This window comes from Dreissena polymorpha, chromosome 4 (genome assembly GCF_020536995.1).
Source record: "Dreissena polymorpha isolate Duluth1 chromosome 4, UMN_Dpol_1.0, whole genome shotgun sequence".
Taxonomy (NCBI): Eukaryota; Metazoa; Mollusca; class Bivalvia; order Myida; family Dreissenidae; genus Dreissena; species Dreissena polymorpha.
The window spans coordinates 82,429,309-82,452,031 of NC_068358.1; the positions used below are offsets into that span (position 1 = coordinate 82,429,309).

At 36.6% G+C, this 22,723-nt stretch overlaps 1 protein-coding gene and 1 long non-coding RNA gene across 11 annotated transcripts in view; one reads left to right on the forward strand and one right to left on the reverse strand.

The window, feature by feature from the left end:
• Positions 1–22,723, forward strand: part of LOC127877614 (TATA box-binding protein-associated factor RNA polymerase I subunit C-like) — a 43,342-nt gene that overhangs the window by 9,961 nt on the left and 10,658 nt on the right. For 9 of the 10 annotated variants that reach the window (XR_008048498.1, XR_008048500.1, XR_008048499.1 and 6 more), the window contains exons 3-13: positions 1,988–2,091; positions 4,072–4,242; positions 4,797–4,896; positions 6,933–7,046; positions 9,571–9,706; positions 10,507–10,708; positions 11,208–11,366; positions 12,652–12,866; positions 16,644–16,770; positions 17,172–17,385; positions 19,990–20,150. Coding sequence is in view for 2 of the 10 variants with exons in the window: in XM_052423659.1 (XP_052279619.1) it covers positions 1,988–2,091; positions 4,072–4,242; positions 4,797–4,896; positions 6,933–7,046; positions 9,571–9,706; positions 10,507–10,708; positions 11,208–11,366; positions 12,652–12,866; positions 16,644–16,770; positions 17,172–17,385; positions 19,990–20,150 (1,703 nt within the window). In the remaining 8 variants the exon portion in view is untranslated. The remainder of the gene's footprint in view (positions 1–1,987; positions 2,092–4,071; positions 4,243–4,796; positions 4,897–6,932; positions 7,047–9,570; positions 9,707–10,506; positions 10,709–11,207; positions 11,367–12,651; positions 12,867–16,643; positions 16,771–17,171; positions 17,386–19,989; positions 20,151–22,723) is intronic. The other variant, XM_052423660.1, reaches the window with a different exon arrangement.
• Positions 6,918–16,950, reverse strand: LOC127877643 (uncharacterized). Its single transcript, XR_008048511.1, has 4 exons — positions 16,652–16,950; positions 11,200–12,880; positions 9,563–10,702; positions 6,918–6,982 (listed from the first exon to the last, which is right to left on the reverse strand). It is a non-coding gene; the product is annotated as an uncharacterized LOC127877643 (long non-coding RNA).

Sequence of the window (22,723 nt, forward strand, 5' to 3'; positions counted from 1 at the left end):
TGTTTGGAAATATTTGTCCACTGGTGACAATTTTACTTTTTTTGTCAGATCATACTAAAACCTGTGTACTAATTTTTAGCTCACCTGAGCACAACGTGCTCATGGTGAGCTTTTGTGATCGCTTTTTGTCCGCCGTCCGTTGTGCTGCGTGCATTGTGCGTTATGCGGCGTCAACATTTGCCTTGTTAACTCTCTAGAGGCCACATTTATTGTCCAATCTTCATGAAATTTGGTCAGAAGATATGTTTCAATGATATCTTGGATGAGTTCGAAAATGGTTACGTTTGCTTGAAAAACATGGCTGCCAAGGGGCTGGGCATTTTGCCTTATATGGCTATAGTAAAATCTTGTTAACACTCTAGAGGCCACATTTCTTGTCTGATCTTCATAAAACTTGGTCAGAAGATTCATCCCAATAATATCTTGGATAAGTTAAAAAATGAAGCCGGTTGGCTTAAAAACATGGCCACCAGGGGGCGGGGCATTTTTCCTAATATGGCTGTAATAAAACCTTGTTAACACTCTAGAGGCCACATTTATTTTCCAATTTTCATAAAACTTGCTCAGAAGATTTGTCCCACTGATATCTTGGATGAGTTAAAAGATGGTAACCTTTGCTTGAAAAACATGGCTGCCAAGGGGCATGGTATTTTTCCTCATATGGCTATAGTAAAATCTTGTTAACACTCTAGAGGCCACATTTATTTCCAATCTTCATGAAACTTGGTCAGAAGATTCATCCCAATAATATCTTGGATAAGTTTGTAAATGATGCCGGTTGGTTTAAAAACATAGCCGCCAGGGACGGGGCATTTTTCTTTATATGGCTATATATAGTAAAACCTTGTTAACACTCTAGAGGCCACATTTTTTGTCCAATCTTTGTGAAATATGGTCAGAAAATTTGTCTTAATGATATCTTGGATGAGTTCGAAAATGGTTACGTTTGCTTGAAAAACATGGCCCCCAAGGGGCGGGGCATTTTTCCTTATATGGCTATTTAAGGCTATAGTAAAATCTTGTTAACATTCTAGAGGCCACATTTATAGTCTGATCTTTATGAAAATCGGTCAGAAGATTCATCCCAATAATATCTTGGACGAGTTCAAAAATGATGCCGGTTGGTAGAAAAACATGGCCACCACGGGGGCAGGGCTATTTTCCTTATATGGCTATAGCAAAACCTTGTTAACACTCTAGAGGTCACATTTATTTTCCGATCATCATGAAACTTGGTCAGAAGATTTGTCCCAACGATATCTTGGATGAGTTCGAAAATGGTTTTGGTTGCTTTAAAAACATGGCCACCAGGGGCGGGGCATTTTTCCTTATATGGCTATATACGGCTATAGTAAAACCTTGTTAACACTCTAGAGGTCACATTTATTGTCCAATCTTCATGAAATTTGGTCAGAAGATTGGTCCTAATGATATCTTGGATGAGTTTGAAAATGATTATGTTTGCTTGAAAAAAATGGCTTCCAAGGGGCGGGGCATTTTTCCTTATATGGCTATAGTAAAATCTTGTTAACACTCTAGAGGCCACATTTACTGTCCGATCTTCATGAAACTTGGTCAGAAGATTCATCCTGATAATATCTTGGACGAGTTCAAAAATGATGCCGGTTGGTTGAAAAACATGGCTGCCAGGGGCTGGGGCATTTTTCCTTATATGGCTATAGTAAAACCTTGTTAACACTCTAGAGGCCACATTTATTTTCCAATCTTCGTGAAACTTGGTCAGAAGATTTGACCCAATAATATCTTGTTATCTCAGGTAAGCGACTTTGGGCCTTTCAGGCCCTCTTGTTTGATTTATCGTAGTTGATGAGGAAGGAAACAAGATTACATGAAAAAGACGACAAATACATCATTAAACTGTTATTGGGTACTCCTGTGTGAAAGTTATTGGGTTCTTCTGTGTCAAAGTATGTCTTTTATAGCTTATTGAATCATTTTAACATAATAAATACAGTCAATGTTTCAGTGCAGTCAGCTTACCAGGATCACATAATGGGCCCCATTCTTAAACAGAATAAAAAGCTGACATCATTTATGAAGATGATCAAGAACACCTATGCTAACAGAAAAGTAAGTGCCTAGTGTACTATGTAATGTACTTCTTGGTCTCTAACAAATTAAGCTTAAGTTATATATTTTATTTAATTAAAACTGAACAATTCCTTTTGATTCATCAAATAAGATGATGTTTTTGTGTATTTGTTTTTTTTGTCATTTTTACCATTATTTTAGTTTTATCAGGAAGATCACATGTTTCCTGATAGATCTGATTTGTCCACTTATTTTCTTATTGTACAAGTAAATGTACTAATGAGTTATTTGACCTTGCTGCTATTCCATTTTTAAACCCTGTTAAACAGTCCAGCATTTAGAATACATACATTTATACAATTCATTTGAAATGTTAATATTAGGCCCAGATGAAACTTTGTAACTATGTACCTAATGCAAGATCTTGCTTGGGATTGTATATGAGATGGGTGAGGTCAAGCTTACCGCTAACTGTATGTGCGCAACAACTTGTGAACAAATTGCAAAGTCTTCATCATCATTCGCTTGACCGGTCTGGCCCTTGGTGGGGGGGTGGGGGGGGGGGGGGATTAGTGATGACGACTTCCTTCATGACTAACAGATCAAGTTGATGTTTTGTTCCTGTCTATTTATTTTTGATGAAGTTATGGGCATTGGACACTGAAATAACACTTTCAGATACTCACCTGACTTTTGTGTGTGAGTCTACCTGCATGACTTTCAGATCAAGGCTGAGTTTTGTGTGTGAGTCTACCTGCATGACTTTCAGATCAAGGCTGAGTTTTGTGTGTGAGTCTACCTGCATGACTTTCAGATCAAGGCTGTGTTTTGTGTGTGAGTCTACCTGCATGACTTTCAGATCAAGGCTGTGTTTTGTGTGTGAGTCTACCTGCATGACTTTCAGATCAAGGCTGAGTTTAGTGTGTGAGTCTACCTGCATGACTTTCAGATCAAGGCTGTGTTTTGTTCCGGTCTATTGATATTTTATGAAGCCTTTAAATGTTCACTAAATTGACAGTTTCCGGCTTAAAAGTGCAGTAGGGTGCATTTTCTTTTGCAAACACAGCTCTTGTTCTGAATGTTCCAATATTGTTTACCTGAGGCATTTATGATTGAAATAATAGTTGATGAAATCTCTTATTGATTTTCTTTTGCATCATCAGTCCAATGTTGAATAATAACACATTGAGCATAATAACATTGTTCCACTAACATATAAAAACAAGGAATGTACAATGCACAAGTTACTTCCCACTGTAACAATGATAGTCAATTATAAAAACCTTTCGAATATCTATTTGACGCTTTTTGAAGTTTGTTGACATAGAGTGAATATGAAAAAGATGTTTTCATCATTTTAAAATATAGCTTTACCCTGGTTGTTGGGGAATTTTTGTGGTGATGAACTTTAAATTGGGGGAAAAGTACTTTTGTTTATTAAATCAAATTTGAATAATTATTGAGAACATTGAGATGAAATTTAAAAAATCATGAACCCCAAATAAGTGAAATGGTTACCGGTATTAAATCTAATTTCTTCATGAACCACTCTACCTCTACACGTATGAAAATAAAACCATCCATTGGGAAATCGTTGACCTATATTTGCAAATAAAGATGCTTTGCAAATTAGAAAATGAACAAATATCAGTTATAAAATCAACAGAGTAAAGCCATATATGATTGAATGTGGCAAAAACTCAACCTGGAATACCGAACAAACTTTTAGGGGAAGCGGAGTAATATCAACTTTTGGCCGTTGAGTTTGTGGAAACACACAACAACTTAACTCTTTGAGTGCTGGAACCGAATTTAAAAGGCCTTTGAAAACAGTTTGGATCTAGATGAGACGCCACAGAACGTGGCGTCTCATCAGGATCCAAACTGTTTGCTATTTTGATAGTATTCTTTAAAAAAATGAAAGAAAATGCTAATTTTAGAAATTCAGCAGAAGACATTTTAGCAGACGACAAATTTCCCAGCATGCAAAGGGTTAATAGGTTCTAATGCTGTTTGCAGGACGTCCAAGCAGCAAGGAGGACAGGACTGCGTATCTTCCAGGTATCAATGCAGGGCATGATAGAGGATCCTTCAACTGTAGACCTTAATGTTGTGTACGGTTACATGCCACCATGGCTGGAAGAAGCATTCACCGCATACAGGGAAGTGCGCGACATACAGACTGTCAGTGTAAGTACACTGATGCATATTCTTGAAAGGTAGTAAAGGTACATAGACTTTGCTCTAAAGATTAATCGCTAGGCATTATAAATGTTTAGATTGTTATACAAAAGCCTTTTAACAAATCCTGTGACATAAATATGAATGGTTTTATAGCCCCGAATTATGTGCTAAAGATAAACAATGATCATATGAAGAAAAAAAAAATATATATATAATGATCTTATGGAAAATTTCTGTAAAAATGGCAATGACAGGTACTGAAGTATATTGTTTTGAAGCGTCTCTCTCAAATAATGGTAGGGACTTCTGTTTGGGCTATTTCATACTGATAATTTAATTTTTTTGTTTCAAGACATTGTTGTAATTGAAATTAGCAGTCCTAGCAAGAAAGCCCAAAATTTATATGTTATTACTTGAAGCCAAGCAAATGGTATAAGCCCACCCATATTCAATTGAGAATCCGATCAAACTATAATAAAATTTACATTTTGTTCAGGATGTGAAGCTTCTTTTTTTTTGCTCTCAATATGTTTGTTTTTCATCTTTTCTTGCATTTTCAGATATGCAACTCTAAGTACAGTGGTGGATGTTTAACAGCAATTCCTTTGGAGGGGAGCCAGTGTTTGGTATCTGTTGAGGGCAAAGACTGGGACCAATTGTGTATCCTTGATCATGCTTTGTAAAAAACGTTAGTTAACAGAAAAAGTTTCTGTTTAACCCTTTGCATGCTGGGAAATTTGTCATCTGCTAAAATGTTGTCTGCTGAATTTCTAAAATTAGCATTTTCTTCGATTTTTTTCAAAGAATATTATCAGAATAGCAAACAGTTTGGATCCTGATGAGACGCCATGTTCTGTGGCGTCTCATCTGGATCCAAACTGTTTGCAAAGGCCTTTAAAATTCGGTTCCCGCACTGAAAGGGTTAAACTTGCTTTTGTATTTGTTACATGATCTGCAACTTTGATTCCTACAATGCACAGATAGTTTTGACATATTGCCAACTGTCAATCAGATTCTTATCTAAAAATCGAAAGACCAATCAGGCCTTATCAGGGATCGATAAATCGGGCGCGCCGGTTGCTAACAGCTTGTCCACCATTTTCTAGACAAGCCGAATGCCTTGTTCTCATTTATTCAATGTATTTTGGTTTTTTGTTCAAAATAATAGAAAATGAAATGCATTGTAAAGTGATATGGTGTAAATAAGGTTTATGTAATTCGGACAGTTGGTAGCCAGATAGATAAAGTAGGGGAATTTAAAATTTAATTTCCAACGCGGAAATGTGGTCTTGACATGTTTGAGTGGAAGCTTCAATCTGTAGAATAATCCCCCCTTATAAAATTAATTTAACAGAAGCTGAAAATGATATACTGTATAAGCAATTTATCCCACTTTTACAGCGAATTGGGTTGATTAAAGCCCCGTTGATTAAATATCATCTATAATCAACAGCAGGAAATGAAGTCAATATTTTGACGAAATGACGTCATAAATCCAGCAAAATTATCCAGTCAAACTAATTTGTTTAAACAAAAAGGTTTACAAAAAAAAAAGTGGGATAAAGCCAAGGCTCGTGCTTTTTGTTTTCTAAGCCTCGCATGATAAACCTGATCTATAATCAACACTAACCTATTATTCTCTATATTAAGTATGAATTATATCACGTGTATAAACTAATAGGGTTGAATATTGGTATTCGCATAACTTAATGAAGTCAACGTTATAAATCTCTTTTTATGTCAGAAACAAGTGAACATTATTTTATGACTATTTAAATAAAAATGTATTGATGCCACCGTTTTGTTGTTCTGCACTTTCAATTATAGTTATTGATAAATGTCCCATAAGCAATGTTTAATATTACATGTATTTATATCACTTTTATAGGTAATAACAAAGGAGATTTCGGTACCCACTCTGTCAGAAAGCGTGTAAAACTTAAGCGAATTCCAAGTAATAAAGCGCTATTCTTGTCAAATTCATGTGGAAAAAATATTTCGTTAGTATTTTTGTAAGTAACATGCTAACAAACTAATACTTTTGCATCTATAGGCAAAGAAGACACTTTGATGTTCCCTTGTCTAGGTTTTTTTACCGCTTAGCCAAGTGACTAAGTGCAGGGCTTTTTTTCCTTCTTTGGGACCCGCCGAAAATCTGCCCTTTCCCCTCAGATTTTTTTTCCCCTCAGCAGGTAAATTTTCCCCCAGACATCATTTTTTTTTTTTTTAAACTTTAAATACATAAGTTAACCTGATCCAGAGTAGAAAATATAACATATTTCATAATTAAATTATCTGTTGCCTTGATTTTGTTTTAAAAACAGCAAAATATGTTGAATTGATTATTTAAGACTTTCCTTATTTTCCCCAAAATCAGGCGTTTCGCGTGATTTTTCCCCCAAAATCCGGCATTTTGCGCGATTTTTTTCCCCTCAAAAAAGGCCAGGCCCTTTCCCTAAAATCAGATAAAAACCCCTGAAGTGTGCGGAGCAATCATCGTCCAGGCGACATGTCAGTTATGTCTTACTATAGACATTTGTTCTACTGAAAGGTGACTTCCAAACATGTTATTAAGAATATTGCTTAAGAATGAATAGTTTAAAGTAACTTTTAGTTTATGAATTAATAAAATTTACAAAAAGATGTAAAAATCCAATGTTGTAAGTAGACTTGTATGACCTTGACCTTGACTCCAGCACTGCTGCACATCAACGAGGGCAAGTCGGGCCTCCTACATGCACGTCCACTGTGGTCAGCAAAGTTGAAAAGCAAAATATACAGCGTAGGCTCAGAGACAGTGCAAGATGCAGGTAAGTCGTATTATTTTTGGCAGAGTCATGGCATCAAATCACAATCAAGAGACTAAACTAGACCATATCCTATATCAATAAAAATTTTGTTTGACATGTTTACAAATAATTGTTTGTCCTAATATAATCTCAGCACCAAGACCATTAACAACTATTCCTATTCATAGGCAGTGTATGTAAGTGTAAGAACTATGTACAGTCCAACCTGCCCAAGCGACCACCTGTGAAAAGCGACCACATGTCCATAACAACCACATCGATTTCCCTCGAATGATTTCACTATACTATGTACCTTTGAATTAAGCCCACCTGCAAACAACGACCAGCGACCACCATTTTGCATCCCAAAAAGTAGATTTACTAACAAAATCATTTTAATTATCATAATGCAACGTTTTATAACCAATAATTTAGATTCGACAAAACAGCATACATTCAGTTTTTAATACAATGATAAATATTTTTGCAGCATTTTCAATTAAACATTGTAGGTTGTCATCAGTTTGCAAAATAAAAAATATTGTGTTCCTTGAAAGAGGCTAAAAACGACCACTTCAGTCAGAGCAATTAATGATTTCACAACATTCAATAAAACAATGGCCGCCATGATGCTGGTATAGTCACGTTATAAACATCTTACCAGTGATAATGAATTCCTTTCTTAAATTTCTCGGTGATAAGACGTACATAGATTTAAGATAAGTAAATTGTCAGTACCATTATGGCATCTAAGTGTAAGTTCTTGACGTTGGATGAACACGTTAAGGTGATTAGTATGTTAGGCAAAGTTATAGAAGAGTGGCTAGTGGTCTAATTATTTTATGTTTAGAAATTGAAATAATACATGTATATACATGTATAAAAACTAAACTGTGTTTCAATCCTTAATTACATAAAACATGCATTAGTATTCACATATTTAAACAAAAGAGGGAATACGTAGATAAGGTACCTGTTTAAAGTCTACTAGCCTATTTTGCAAATGTTCAATCGACCCTGCCAATAAAGACCACCTGTGAACAACGACCACAACAACCAAATCCCTTGAGTGGTCTTTATTGGCAGGTTGGACTGTATTTAAACAGCTGTTTTTCCCGGCAGTGTATGTATGTGTGAGAACTATGTATTTAAACAGCTGTGCTTTCCTTTGCAGTGTATGTATGTGTGATAATCAAGTATTTAAACAGCTGGATTTCCTTGGCAGTGTGCGTAAGTGTCAGAACTATGTATTTGAACAGCTGTGCTTCTCTTGGCAGTGTATGTAAGTGTGAGAACTTTGTATTTAAACAGCTGGTTTTCCTTGGCAGTGTATGTAAGTGTGAGAAATATGTATGTAAACAGCTGTACTTTCCTTGGCAGGGTACAGCAGTGTATGTTTTTGTGAGAACTATGTTTTTTAAAAAGCTATGCTTTCCTTTGCAGTGTATGTAAGTGTGAGAACTATGTATCTAAACAGCTGGCTTCTCTTGGCAGTGTATGTAAGTGTGAGAACTATGTATGTAAACAGCTGTACTTTTCTTGGCAGGGTACGGCAGTGTATGTTTTTGTGAGAACTATGCATTTAAACAGCTTTGCTTTCCTTGGCAGTGTATGTAAGTGTGAGAACTATGTATTTAAACAGCTGTACTTTCCTTTGCAGTGTTTGTAAATTTGAGAATATGTATTTAAACAGCTGTGCTTTCCTTGGCAATGTATTTAAATGTTAGAACTATGTATTTAAACAGCCGTGCTTTCCTTGGGGTGTAATTATGCAGGGTTTAAAAATTATGTATTTAAACAGCTGTTCTTTCCTTGGCAGTGTATGTAAGTGTGTGAACTATGTATTGAAACATCTGTACTTGCCTTGGCAGTGTATGTAAGTGTGAGAACTATGTATCTTAACAGCTGTGCTCCCCTTGGCAGGGTATTGAAGTGTGAGAACGATTTATCTAAACAGCTGTGCTTTCCTTGGTAGTGTATGTAAGTGTGAGAACTTTGTATTTAAACAGTGGCTTCCCTTGGCAGTGTATGTAAGTGTGAGAACTAAGTATGTATTTAAAAAGCTGTGCTTTCCTTGGCAGGGCATCAAAGTGTGAGAACTATGTATTTAAACAGCTGTGCTTTCATTGGCAGTGTATGTAAATGTGAGAACTATGTATTTAAACAGCTGTGCTTTTATTGACAGTGTATGTAAGTGTGAGAACTACGTATTTAAACAGCTGTGCTTTCCTTGGCAGGGTATCGAAGTGTGAGAACTACTTATTTAAACATCTGTGCTTCCCTTGGTAGTGTATGTAAGTGTGAGAACTTTGTATTTAAACAGTGGCTTCCCTTGGCAGTGTATGTAAGTGTGAGAACTATGTATTTAAATAGCTGTGCTTTCCTTGGCAGGGCATCGAAGTGTGAGAACTATGTATTTAAACAGCTGTGCTTTCCTTGGCAGTGTATGTAAATGTGAGAACTTTGTATTTAAACAGTGGCTTCCCTTGGCAGTGTATGTAAGTGTGATAACTATGTATTTAAACAGCTGTGCTTACCTTGGCAGTGTATGTAAGTGCCAGGACTTCGAAGATCTGCTCTCTCTACAAAGCCCAAGGAGACTCAAATCAAGGAGTAGGTCTTGAAAAGATCTACAAAATCAGATTACCAGATGAGGAGCATGTCCAGTCTCTCACTATCAGGTAATTGCTGCATTGAAACAAAGAGGGTAGATTGTATTAAATTGCTTTTTTTTATTCCATAGTTTTTTTCCAGAATGATTGCATGACTATTTGCTTACAATTGATTATATACTTTAAAAGCATTTTATTGTTTTGTAATGTTTTAGTGCAATTGTGAGAATGCTTTATGAATGTTCACAGCTTACTTATGATTTAATTTAAAAGCCGGATCTCGCTTGATTTTGTGGTGGTAAAATGTTGACCTACATTAACTAGCGGGCTGGGTTTATCTGCCAGTGATTTGCTGATAACATTAGAGTGTTTATAAATAGAAACACGTGTTTGAGTAGACAGCAATTTGGTATAGTGTTGAATCTGCATTTACATGTAAACTTGATTTGAGTCATCCGCTAGATATTGGCTGACAGAAGTTCATAACCTTTCAAGTGGGCGGTGCTTAGCATTTACAGGGAAATTTGAATTTCAAGTAGCAGACAACAAAAAACTTTTTTTGTAAGTCGATAACTATATAACTTTCAACCCCAAATTACACATACATATTGTTTGTATACTAAAGTATATGTATGCCAAATTTCATCGGAAAATACTCAATAGAAACTTAAACATTTTGAAAATAATCATTTTTGTTTTCTGCTGTTTACACACCAGTGTACAACTGAAAAGTAGACATTTTGTGAGTTTGTGGCCTTTTATACTGCTTCTCCGGTGTTTAAGCAAAGGGTGGCTTCAAATGTTTGCCTTTCAGCAAATTGATAATTATCAGATGTCTGTTTATATTGAATTATTTCACTTCCATTAAGCCCATACATCCCAGGTGAGTGTTTGGTCAGTACAGACACAGGCATGGTTTACGAGTGGACAGACAGACAGCTGGTTCCTTGGTCAGCCAGACAGCAGCCACGGTTCCCGGTCAGTGACCCTTGGAGCTGGGTCCAGTATGGTGGCCACCCGAGACAGGCCCTGTTCTGTGACCAGACTGCCCTTCAAATGATTGACCTGCGGGTATGTAAGACATTGTTACCATGAAAACATTGTTCATCTTTACCAGAAACTTAAATTAGTACCAAAAAGAATTATTTAATGGTTTTTTAACCATTTTTGGAATCGGGCAGTTGCCCTTCAGATTTTGATAAATCATGTTGTTTGACTAAAATGTTAAATTGTTTTTGCTTACAAGTTCTATAAGATTTAAAAGATAAGTGGTTAGGTTCATTGCCTATAGCTTGAGATCAATCGATTATTGTGAAAAAAAGAAGGAAAAAAAAATTCAAATTGGAAATTGAAGGCAGTCATTTGGGAAATATAAATACTTGTTGAGATTGGAAATGAGGCAATATTTCTGCCTCAAATTTGAAAAAAAAATTATTATCATGTTGACATTTAGATAACACAAATAGCCTTGTTATGCTTGTCAGTGAATATAATCCATATCTTAAAACATAACTGTAAATAATTTTGACTGATAACCAAATGAAAGCATGTCTCTCTATTACCTATTCAGACGCAGGTGGCTGTGGACCTGTTCTGCCTTCCAGACTCCAGTCTGCACAAGAGGGAGAGACTGCGAGCTTGTGGGCGCCACCCTGCCAGCAGTCTGTACAGCATCCTTGCCACAGACTATAGCCTCATGCTCATGGATCAGCGCTTCCCAAGGTGTCCGGTGAGATATGCTTGCAGGTGTGAGATATAATTGTAGGTGTGAGATAAGATTGCAGGTGTGAAATATGATTGCAGGTGTGAGATATGATTGCAGGTGTGAGATACGATTGCAGGTGTGAGATACGATTGCAGGTGTGAGATATGATTGCAGGTGTGATGTATGATTGTGGGTGTGAGATATGATTGCAGTGTGAGATATAATTGCAGGCGTGAGATATGATTGCAGGTGTGAGATATGATTGCAGGTGTGAGATATGACTGCACGTGTGAGATATGATTGCAGGCGTGAGATATGATTGCAGGTGTGAGATATGATTGTAGGAGTGAGATATAATTGCAGGCGTGAGATATGATTGCAGTTCGAGATATGATTGCATGTTTGAGATATGCTTAGAGGTGTGAAATATGATTGCAGGTGTGAGATATTGCAGGTGTGAGATATGCTTGCAGGTGTGATATATAATTGCATGTGTGAGATATCATTGCATTTGTGAGATATGATTGCAGGTGTGAGATATGATTGCAGGTGTGAGATATGCTTGCAGGTGTGAGATATGCTTGCAGGTGTGAGATATACTTGCAGGAGTGAGATATGCTTGCAGGTGTGAGATATGATTGCATGTGTAAGATATGTTTGCAGGTGTGAGATATCCTTGCATGAGTGAGATATCCTTGCATTTGTGAGATATGATTGCAGGTGTGAGATATGATTGCAGGTGTGGGATTCTGCTCCTCTCAGCTGATTTCCTTCTTTTCAATGCCAACATATACTTTCAAAATGTTTCAATCTTTGATGGATGTATTTAAACACTAAACTGTTTTGGCGAACCTTGTTTCAATATCCATCATTTTGATGTGAACACTGTCAAACTTTTCCTAAGGAAATGCCCTGATCAGTAAAATAAGTCAATGCTTGCTACAGTTAACAAAACTAACATTGGGTGAAAAAAAACACTTATAAATACACTTATACTTAAACATAAGTTATATGTTTATATTTATCTCAAAACTGTTTATATCAAAGGCAAGGAAATTTCAAACTTTAAGTATTCAACATTTAAATGAAGTCCCAATTTATATTCAATTAGCCATGTTAGATGAAGTCGATTTTAGTGTAACCGTCAGGTGGTTCCATGTTGGATCTCCACTGTGGAGGCGTTCTTTAGATCTCCTCAAAAGACACAACACACTGGTTCAAACCAGTAATCAGACTAAAAAGGGTATCAATAAGCCTTAGTCTTTCAATGCAATTGAGCTTAGATAAATAGGTTTAAACTTAACTGCAGGTGCTGAAATGGTCTCACATGTTGACCACACCTCCCCAGTACATGCAGTGCCTGCGGCCCCAGACTGACCACTCTGTGACCCGCTCCACACCACCGCCGGACGTTCATTACATCTACCTAGGCAGCCAGTTCCCACCTGAGGTGGAGGGTTACGGGTTCACAGGCTCAGAGCCTGTGTGCATGGTTGGGCAGCCACATGGACCTCCTAGTTATAGGTGAGTCTGAAAGTCTGCAAGTTCATTAGATCATGGAATCTAAAAGGCATATGACTTTAGAATGTAAAGGGTCAATATGAAAAAGAAATGGTCAAAATATTGAAATCAAAGTTGAAGTTCTGTTTCTGATTATGTTTTCTGCCTTGAAAAATGTCATTTTGTTGTAATAAACAGGAATAACTTTCTAAATCATTTAAATATTTTTAAAGCAATTATTATTTTCTAACGCATATTTAATATCATATTTGTGTAAAAAAGAAAGTTATTTACTTGAGTCAAAAATGAACAAACAGCAATTTTGCTTGCACATTTATGAGTCAAATATTTTTTTGGATGTATATGTTTGTTAATGATTTGGTTTCTCTGATGTAAGACTCTTATTTTGTCTACAAAATTTTAATGAACAAATGATAGTTTGCATTCAATCCCATTCAATACTTGCACTAAAGTAATTTTTAAAAACAGTTTTGAGGCCTTAAAGGGATTTTTTCAGGTTTTGGTAAATTGACAAAATTGAAAAAAAGTTGTTTCAGATTTGCAAATTTTCGTTTTAGTTATGATATTTGTGAGAAAACAGTAATATGGAACATTTACCATGATCTAATATAGCCATTATATGCATCTTTTGACGATTTAAAAACCTGAAAATAATAAAGCGTTGCAACGCGAAACGAATGAATAATTTGGAGAGTTCTGTTGTTGTCGTTTGATTTTGTGAAACTACGAAGATTGCTTATATAAAGTATAAAATACGGCATTCATACATATTTGGCAGAATGGCTGAGCGGTCTAATTGGTTTTTACTCCAGGACTCTGGGGGGGGGTCACTGGTTCGAGCCCTGCTGCAGGCTACTTTTTTTTCTTTTGTTTTATTTTATTCTTGATTTTTACTGGAGCTTTTTAGATCCAATGTTTACATTTATCAATATAAAGCATTTAATGACAAACTTCAAAACATGCCAAAATCTGTGAAAAGGCCCCTTTAAGCTTTATTGGTCTTTAAGACGTAAAAACATAATGCATTAGGAGGCTTTTGCCTTGTGACAAGGTTTTACAATCCTTGCAGAACCTGTGTATTTCCGTCATTATTGAAGAAATAGTTCAAACTGCTGAGGTGCCCCTAGCAGTATAGAGATGGACAGTAAGCCAAAACACATTAAGGGAACCGAACTTGAACAAATGATACACAAAACAAAATATTTCAATAATTTTAATTAACTTTAAAATGCGCCATGTTTCATTTTTCTTTTATTTCTTTGTTGGGTTTCCAGACTATCTTGAGTTAAATATTTAAAAGCAAACACACCGCGCTGGCTTGCTCAATTGTTAGAGTGCTTGGTTCTATCTCTGGCCCGGCCACATAACATGTGTTGGGAAAGGTCATAAAATCCTTTCTAGAGCTATTCTCCCCATACTTCTGGTTTAAGTAGAGCAGTTTTTAGTTATTGGTATAAGTGTGTGCACTTATAAATGGTACCCAAGCTATCCGTTAAAAAGTGTGTGTTGGTTTAATGACCATTGTGATATAAGTTTAACACTGTTGAAAATGGCAAAAACTCCACCTAATCAAATAAAAAATTTATTAAACAGTTACAGTCGAAGCCTGATGGCTCGAACTCGTCGGGACCGGCAACAAAAGTTCAAGCCATCCAGAATTCGAGCCATCCGATTTTTATTAAACTTTTGTTTACGAATATTTTCACCTCCAGTTGAAGAGTACACATTTTGTTAAACTCCGTACTACTTTGTACTACTTTCTGCTTTTGAATTAATAAGAACCAAATATATACTTAATACTCCAATACTTTATGCATCAATATTTCATTTTATTTAATGTCATCTTTTACTCAAATCAATTAACGATTGACTCGATGACATGTTTGCAACCAGTGTTATATCAATTATTGCGGGCTTTTAATCTAGCTGTCCTAATTGATAAACAGTTTATGTGACCCGAAGCGAGTATGAGCCATCCAAATAAAAAACATGTGAAAATTGTGACCGGAACTGTAAAAACAGTTCGAACCATCTGATAATTCGAGTCTCGCGAATTCAAGCCATCGGACAAAATTTATATGAATACAGTCCAACCCCTACTTCCGGTCACCCCTCATCGCCGGTCGCCCCGTGTAGGCGGCCGGTCTGTGCCGCGACCGACGATAAACACTATATAATGCACCCCTCTTAAGCGGTAACCCCGTTTCTCCGGCAGAGGCCAGCAATTTTGCATCCCAAATGTTAAATTTCCCCCATATGAGTGTTCTCGCGCGAGTAAGTCATTCATGTACATTGGCAAAATAACACCAACGCAAAAAGCGATACTTATTTCCAGTCTGCGGTTTAGGCTCTGTAGTACTGAAGCGTGATGTGTGATAAACATTTTGACAGCCAGTTTGCAAATTGCAATTAATTAGCGGCGGATTATCGGGTAATCGGGTTAAAAGCAATATGCGACCGTTTGATCTTTTTGTTTCCGCATGTGCCAATATCACCTATTATTACTGGAAAAGAAATTATTTATTTATAATTTATTATTTGCAGTTGTTGAATCATACTATTTCAAGCACACATTATGACAATTATCTGCCAATTAAAAGTTAAAAAGAACAACGAAACTTTTAGCAGAAATCAACTGATCTACATGTTCTCTGTGCTACAAAGTTTTTATCCAAAAATCAATACACGCACGCTTTTCACGTGACATTGAACATTGGTGCATAATTTAGTCTCGTTAACTTAAAACAATCGGGAGTGTGTTTCGGATCACAAATTATTATGGTATTCTCATTTGGGAATTAAACAAAGCACTTATATTTGTTTTATATTTACAATGATTTCAATATATTAATTTTGATAAAACCCTTTACGCGGCGAAAAAATGTTTTTATAATGTTATGCATGAAAAGCACGATTACCAGGATGATTACACCTGGTTGCTATTATCAGTCTCTTAAGTAACTGGCCACGATTTTATCGTGGAGGAGATCATTGTCGGGACCAATTCGTGCAGCAGGTATTACAAAGTCATAAAACTGCAATAAACCAATTAAATTATCGATTGATAGTGGCACGGGAGTTATTCACGCATAACTGATTCACAACTGTTCCCATCTTAAGTGCATTGGTGCCATACAACGCGCATTGTGTAAACAATGAATCATGAGAATGATTCTTTTTCATTGACTTGATTCTGATAATGATGATATTGATGATGATTAGAAAGATGAATATATTTTTTTTTTAATGAAAATTTTGTTTTATAGCTGATTTTAGAAAGGAAGAAATAAAATTATTTTAAGTCTATACATTGTTTAGTATATGTACACATATTCACCATTGTGTTTATACAAAAATTGAACAGTTGGCCATGCAACTGCAGACTTCCTATGACCCAACCCCCTCTTAAGAGGCCACCCCGCTTAAGCAGCCAATTTGGCCGTTTCCCTTGACTGGCTGCTTAAGAGGGGTTGGACTGTATATAACAATAAAAGATTGGTGCTTTGATGAGAGTTCGAGCCAACCGGAAATTCGAGCCAAGCAAGTTCGAGCCATCGGGTTTCGACTGTATAATGTTTGTTTTGGGGGTAAATTCAAACATGTTGGCCCTATATTTAACGATGACAGTTGCCAAGGCATTGAGTATGTGTGTGCTGTGATCTCTTGATTTATTAACTTTTTGGAGAAAAGCTGTATTCCATATTGAACGGCAGACAGTGAGTTAATATTATAAAATCACTCATGAAACTGCACAGTTGACTGTACATTGACCTGTTTCAGAGATCTACCTTTGTGGCCTCAGTACATGGCGCAGTGCAACAATGCGGAGATGCTGAAGGGCAGACTGGATGTATCTATGGCTGGTCTCACTCTACACACCCACCCGGGCAGCCACACTGTCTATCAGGTGGGCTGCAATTTCAATTCAATTGAGCGCTTATGGGAAAACTGAACTTAATGCATGTGCATAGTGTTGTTTTGGATAAGCCTGTGCAGTCTTCACAGGCTAATCTGAAACTTTGCTTTATGCCTTACAAAATAGAACTTGTTCTACATAAAGGTTAAAAAAAATGCATAAATACCTTTGGCATGATAAGGATTTTCTAGTACTGCAGGAAGCTGGGCAATGGAAAGTTCCTCAAAATGATTGAAGGTTTATTATATCAAAATGTTAAAAGAAAATGCTTGCTTGCATAAAAAGTTTATTTCTTAAAAGGTAGTATTTGAGACCAGAAAAATTATTTAAGTTGTACGAAGGTTTAAGGGTCAAACGTATTTCTTAAATGCAAAGTTATTTTTACACTACAGATGGATTGCTTCGGGGAGATATTCTATCAGAAATTCCAAATGGACAGTTCGACCAATAAGGATGTGACATTCTCTGCTGGGCTAGGGTCACATGACCTTTTTCCAGATACCATGGTAACAAAGCATGTGCAGAGCTGGGTACACAGCTGGGAGCAGGGTGTGTTGAAGAAAGAACAGACGACAGTGTTTAGGGGAAAACAGCACATCAGCATGGGTAATAGTACAGTGAATCTGTTGGGATATTACAAAGGTTTCTTGGGTAATAGTACAGTGAATCTGTTGGGATATTACAAGGTTTCTTGGGTAATAGTACAGTGAATCTGTTGGGATATTACAAGGTTTCTTGGGTAATAGTACAGTGAATCTGTTGGGATATTACAAGGTTTCTTGGGGTCCCTGGTAAATGTTGAGTGATCCTTGTATTCAAATACGCACTTTTCTGCTCAAAACTTTAAAATATATTACCCATTTAAGCAGGAGCTTGTCATGATGTATTACCTATTTTGTGGTCTATTTTACTGCTATTTGTTTCAATGGTACCAAGGATGCACACAAGCCCCAGGAATAGATATCGCTCAAACCAAGTGATGCTTGACTTTATGCTTTATTTTAACAGTAAAAGTTGTGAAGCCATTAATGATATGTAAAAATATATACCTGGTAAATATTTATCATATATCGACAATCAAGAGGAATGGCCAAGTGACTGCTGTTCTAGGATCACCATTTATTAGACTGTTGGTCAGTTGGTAGTTTTGCTACTTCGTTACCCCACCCAATTGTTTGCACTTAACAACAGAGGCTCATTTCTGATAACTAAGCAACTGATATTCCCAATTTTTCACCAGACATGCAACTGTATATATCCTGTTTTTGCAACTTCTGTTTTTGAAAATGTGTTTGCCCCAAAATAGGCAAAAGTACTCAAAAATCATTGTTATTTGTGGGTATAAATTTTTATTGATTTCATTGGTAGACGGATCCATGAACTAAAGATACCTACAAAAATAGTGTTAAATTTCAATAAACTGAGTTAACATTTGCAGGGAAAACATGCCTAGCGGTATTTAACGTTATCCACACATACTTCCTGCATTTGTTTAGCAATATGATTTTACCACAGAGTGGTCTATCCAGGTAGCTTACATTAGATTTCCTGTAGGAAGCATGTGCAGTATCGATACCGTTAACTTTGTTTAGTTAAATACGTAAGGATTGGCGTTCATTGTTAACGCCTGCATAGTGTGTCATGGATATTGTATATTTATGAGCAGATCAAAAGAATAAATGATGATGTGTGAATAACACCAAATGGACAGACTTTCTGTGCTTTTATTAGAGAATCAAAATATATTGATTCGTAATGGGTGTTTCTTCATAACAATTGTCTAGATAATTGGCATTTCATAAACAGGGGCCACCTACTATAGTGGCTTCTCCACCCAATATTTTGTGAAGACATAAACAATTCCAATGCTGTTTATGCCTCCGGTTGGGTGTCATATAGCAGTTGGACTGTCTGTCAGACAGGCATTTTGTTTCAGGAGTTTTTTCCTTAAGGCTGTGAAATATTTGCCTGATTTTTGGTATGTGAGTCTACCTACATCAGTTACAGATCAAGTTTGAGTTTTGTTCTGGACGATTGATTTTTGGCAAAGTTACGAGCCTTGGAATTTTTCAAAAACGCTTTCAGATACTGACCTTATTTTTGGTGTGTAAGTCTACCTACAAGACGTACAGAACAAATTCGAGTTTGTTTCCCAACTCAATTAATTTGTCAGGAATTGACAGACCTTGGACTAAACAATTTTCTCTAAAGTAATACTTTTCCCGACTTTTTTTTGGCAAATTGCTTTGAGATATTTACCTGATTTTTGGTCTGTGAGTCTACCTACATGATTTTTCAGATCACTGTTGATTTATTTAACATATGTGGAGTTTTGGGACAGAAGTAGGATGAAGCATCTGTGCCCTGGACACACATCTTGTTTTTACAACAGTAGATATCCACTAAGTTACATTATCACAATAGGAAAAAAAACTGAGCTCGCATGCCTATAAATATAAATAAATTTGCAGTAAAAGTGTTAGATGTTTCTTTATCCCCCGCCATAGGCGGAGGGATATTTTTTTGGCGTTGTCCGTCCGTCTTTCCGTCCATCCGTCCGGCTCTTTTGTGTCCGGAGCCATATCTTGGAAGTGCTTTGGCGGATTTTAATGAAACTTAGTAAGAGTTTATATATGGATAAGAGGATGATGCACGCCTAATGGCATTGTACACCATCTGTTAATAACAGAGTTATGGCCCTTTGTATCTTGGACAAATGCTTTTTTGTGTCCGGAGCCATATCTTGGAAGTGCTTTGGGGGATTTTATTGAAACTTGGTATGAGTATATATATGGATAACGGAATGATGCAGGCCAAATGGCATTGTACACCATTGGATAATTAAAGAGTTATGGCCCTTTGTATCTTGAAAAAATGCTTTTTTGAGTGTCAAATATAACACTTTTGTGTCCAGAAGCATATTGGCGGGGGATATCAATTCAACGAATTTGCTTGTTGTTTTTGGAAACTTCCAGAAGCAAGAATTATATTGTGATCTATGTTTTTAAATATATGTTTTTTAGCAATTACAGCTTATAAAATTAGCACCAAAATGCTTAACCAGTCTTATTGATCATCATTTTAATATTTCACATAATTATTTGCTGTACCTTGCATGTTGAAGAAAACAGGACACCGACTGACGTTTTCAGTAACTTGCAATCAAGTTCCTGAAACCATACACAATATTCAGTAATCTATGACCATTAGGTCTCCAATATCTGAGGCCCGCCCACAACTCTTGCTGCGTGTGCACCCCAGGCCTGTACTACATCCTTGGTTTGGAGAGTGAGCTCTCCACACTGGGCCGCTGTGAACGCTGTCTGGCATCCCAACTGGAGGCCTTCCAACTCACCAAGTCTGTCTACAAGGTAAACACAAAAATTCTTCATGGAATTTGTTTTGTTTTATGTTGACTGAAAAAGGCACAGTGATGGCATCATCTGACCTTTTGTTATACCGGTATTTAAATTAAAATTTAGTGTAATGACAGAGGGCATTGAGGGGACGTTCAGAGTGCAAAGATCATAAGTCCAACTTAAGTATTTACAGAGTAGTTCCTTCAGAGGATGTGCAGATTAAAAGAACTCTAACTCTCTTATTAGTATCTTTGCAGCATTAACATAAAACTTTCATGTTATGATATATGGCTTTAAGGAAGAACAGGGCTCAAGGACCAAATTGCACTTCAGAAAATATTTTTGTGTGTAGCATAAATCCCATATTCTTGAAAGTATTTAATTGAAATTGGTAGAGGATATTTGAAGTAAATGCAGAGTTGAAGAACCAAAGCTCTTTTTTAGTTAGTTTTTTTAGCTCACCTGATTGCTCAGGTGAGCTTTTGTGATCGGTCTTTGTCTGTCCGTCCGTCCACATTTGTTTGTAAACACTCTAGAGAGCACATTTCTTGTCCGATCTTCATGAAACTTGGTCAGTTTTCCTTATTTGGCTATAGAGAAACATTGTGAACACTCTAGAAGTCACAATGTTTGCCCAATTATCATGAAACCTGGTCAAAACATTGGTTTTATTGATATATCAAACGATTTCCAAAATTGTCCAGATCGGTGAAAAAAACGTGGCCGCCAGTGGGCGGGACGTTTTCTCTATATGTATATAGTGAAAACATGTGAACACTCAAGTTGTCACATTTTTGGCCCAATTTTCAAGAAATTCGGTCAGAATATTTGTTTCCTAGATACAAGAGTTGAGTTCGAAAATGGTTCTGGTCTGTTGAAAAACATGGCTTCCAGGGGAGGGGGGCACATTTTCCCCATTTATATATAGCAAAAAAAGCTTGTGAACACTCTTGAAGTCACATTTTTTCCCCAATCATCATTAAACTTGGTGAAAACATTGGTTTTATTTATATCTCAGATGAGTTTGAATATGGTCCAGATCTGGCTTATATGACTATAGAGAAACCTTGTGAACACTCTAGAAGTCACATTTTTTGCCTAATCATAGTGAAACTTAGTCAAGACATTGATTTTATTGATATCTTGTACAAGTTGGAAAATGGCTCAGATCAGTGAAAAAAATACACTTTTTAGTTCACCTGATTGCTCAGGTGAGGTTTTAGGATCTGTCTTTGTCCATCGTCCGTCCATCCACATTTGGTTTGTAAACACTCTAGCATTCACATTTCTCAAGCATTCTTTATCAAAGTTGCTGAGAAGCTATATATAGCCACAAGATCTCAGTCAAGTTTGATTATGAGCAAAATCACATCATAAATGCCAGAATTATTGCCCTAAGATTGTCAAAATTTTCATGGTATTATACAAAATCCTTGTAAACACTCTAGAGGTCACAATTTTGTTTTAGGTTTTATTAATCTTGGTCATAATATTTATACCCCCACAAACGAAGTATATAGGAGTGAACGTGTCGGTCGGTCAGTCAGTCGGTCTGTCTGTCGGTCTGCTCTCTAATTCAAGTAGTTTTCATCCGATCTTCACCAAACTTGGTCAGAAGTTGTATCTACATGATGTCTAGGCCAAGTTCGAACATGGGACTTGCCGGGTCAAAAACTAGGTAACAGGGTCACTAAGTGCGTTTTAAACATTCAGCATGTTGTCTGCTCTCTAATTCAAGTAGTTTTCATCCAATCTTCACCAAACTTGGTCAGAAGTTGTATCTACATGATGTCTAGGCCAAGTTCGAACATGTGCCTTGCTGGGTCAAAAACTAGGTCACGGGTCACTTAGTGCGTTTTTTTACATTTACCATGGTGTCCTCTCTCTTATTCAAGTAGTTTTCATCCGATCTTCACCAAACTTGGTCAGAAGTTTTATCTAGATAATCTGAAGGCCAAGTTCGAACATGGGCCATGCCAGATCAAAAACTAGGTCACAAGGTCACTTATGACGACATGCAAAATATTACGTGTCAATGCGGCATGTGGGGTATTCGTCACCTCTGTGACAAAGCTCTAGTTATTTTTGTAAGCAAAGTTTGATGTTTGGTCATGAGGGGTCAACACTCCATACGCCAGAGTTTTGGTTCAATAATGATGAAACCTGACCAGGGTGTTTGTCTGGAAAATATCTAGGTCAAGTTTGAGGTTTGGTAATGTGAGGACAAAATCTAGGTCATGGGGTCTAATCTTACAAAAACCTTGTATACACTCTAGAGGCCATAGTTTTGGTTCAATAATGATGATACTTGACCAGGATGTTTTTCTTGCTGATAGCTAGGCAAAGTTTGACATTGGGGCATGTGGGGTCAAAATCATGGTCACCAGGTCCAAATCTTACAAAAAACTTGTAAACACATGAAGAATTAGCATTACTTGCAAATTTTTGCATTGCAAAAAAAATCATGCAAATGGACAGTACTCAATCAGAATTAATCATATGCTACACTGCAAAAGTCAACAGAATAGAAACTATCTTATATACTCTAGAGTACTGAATTTTCAACTACCGGTAAGCATTGAACA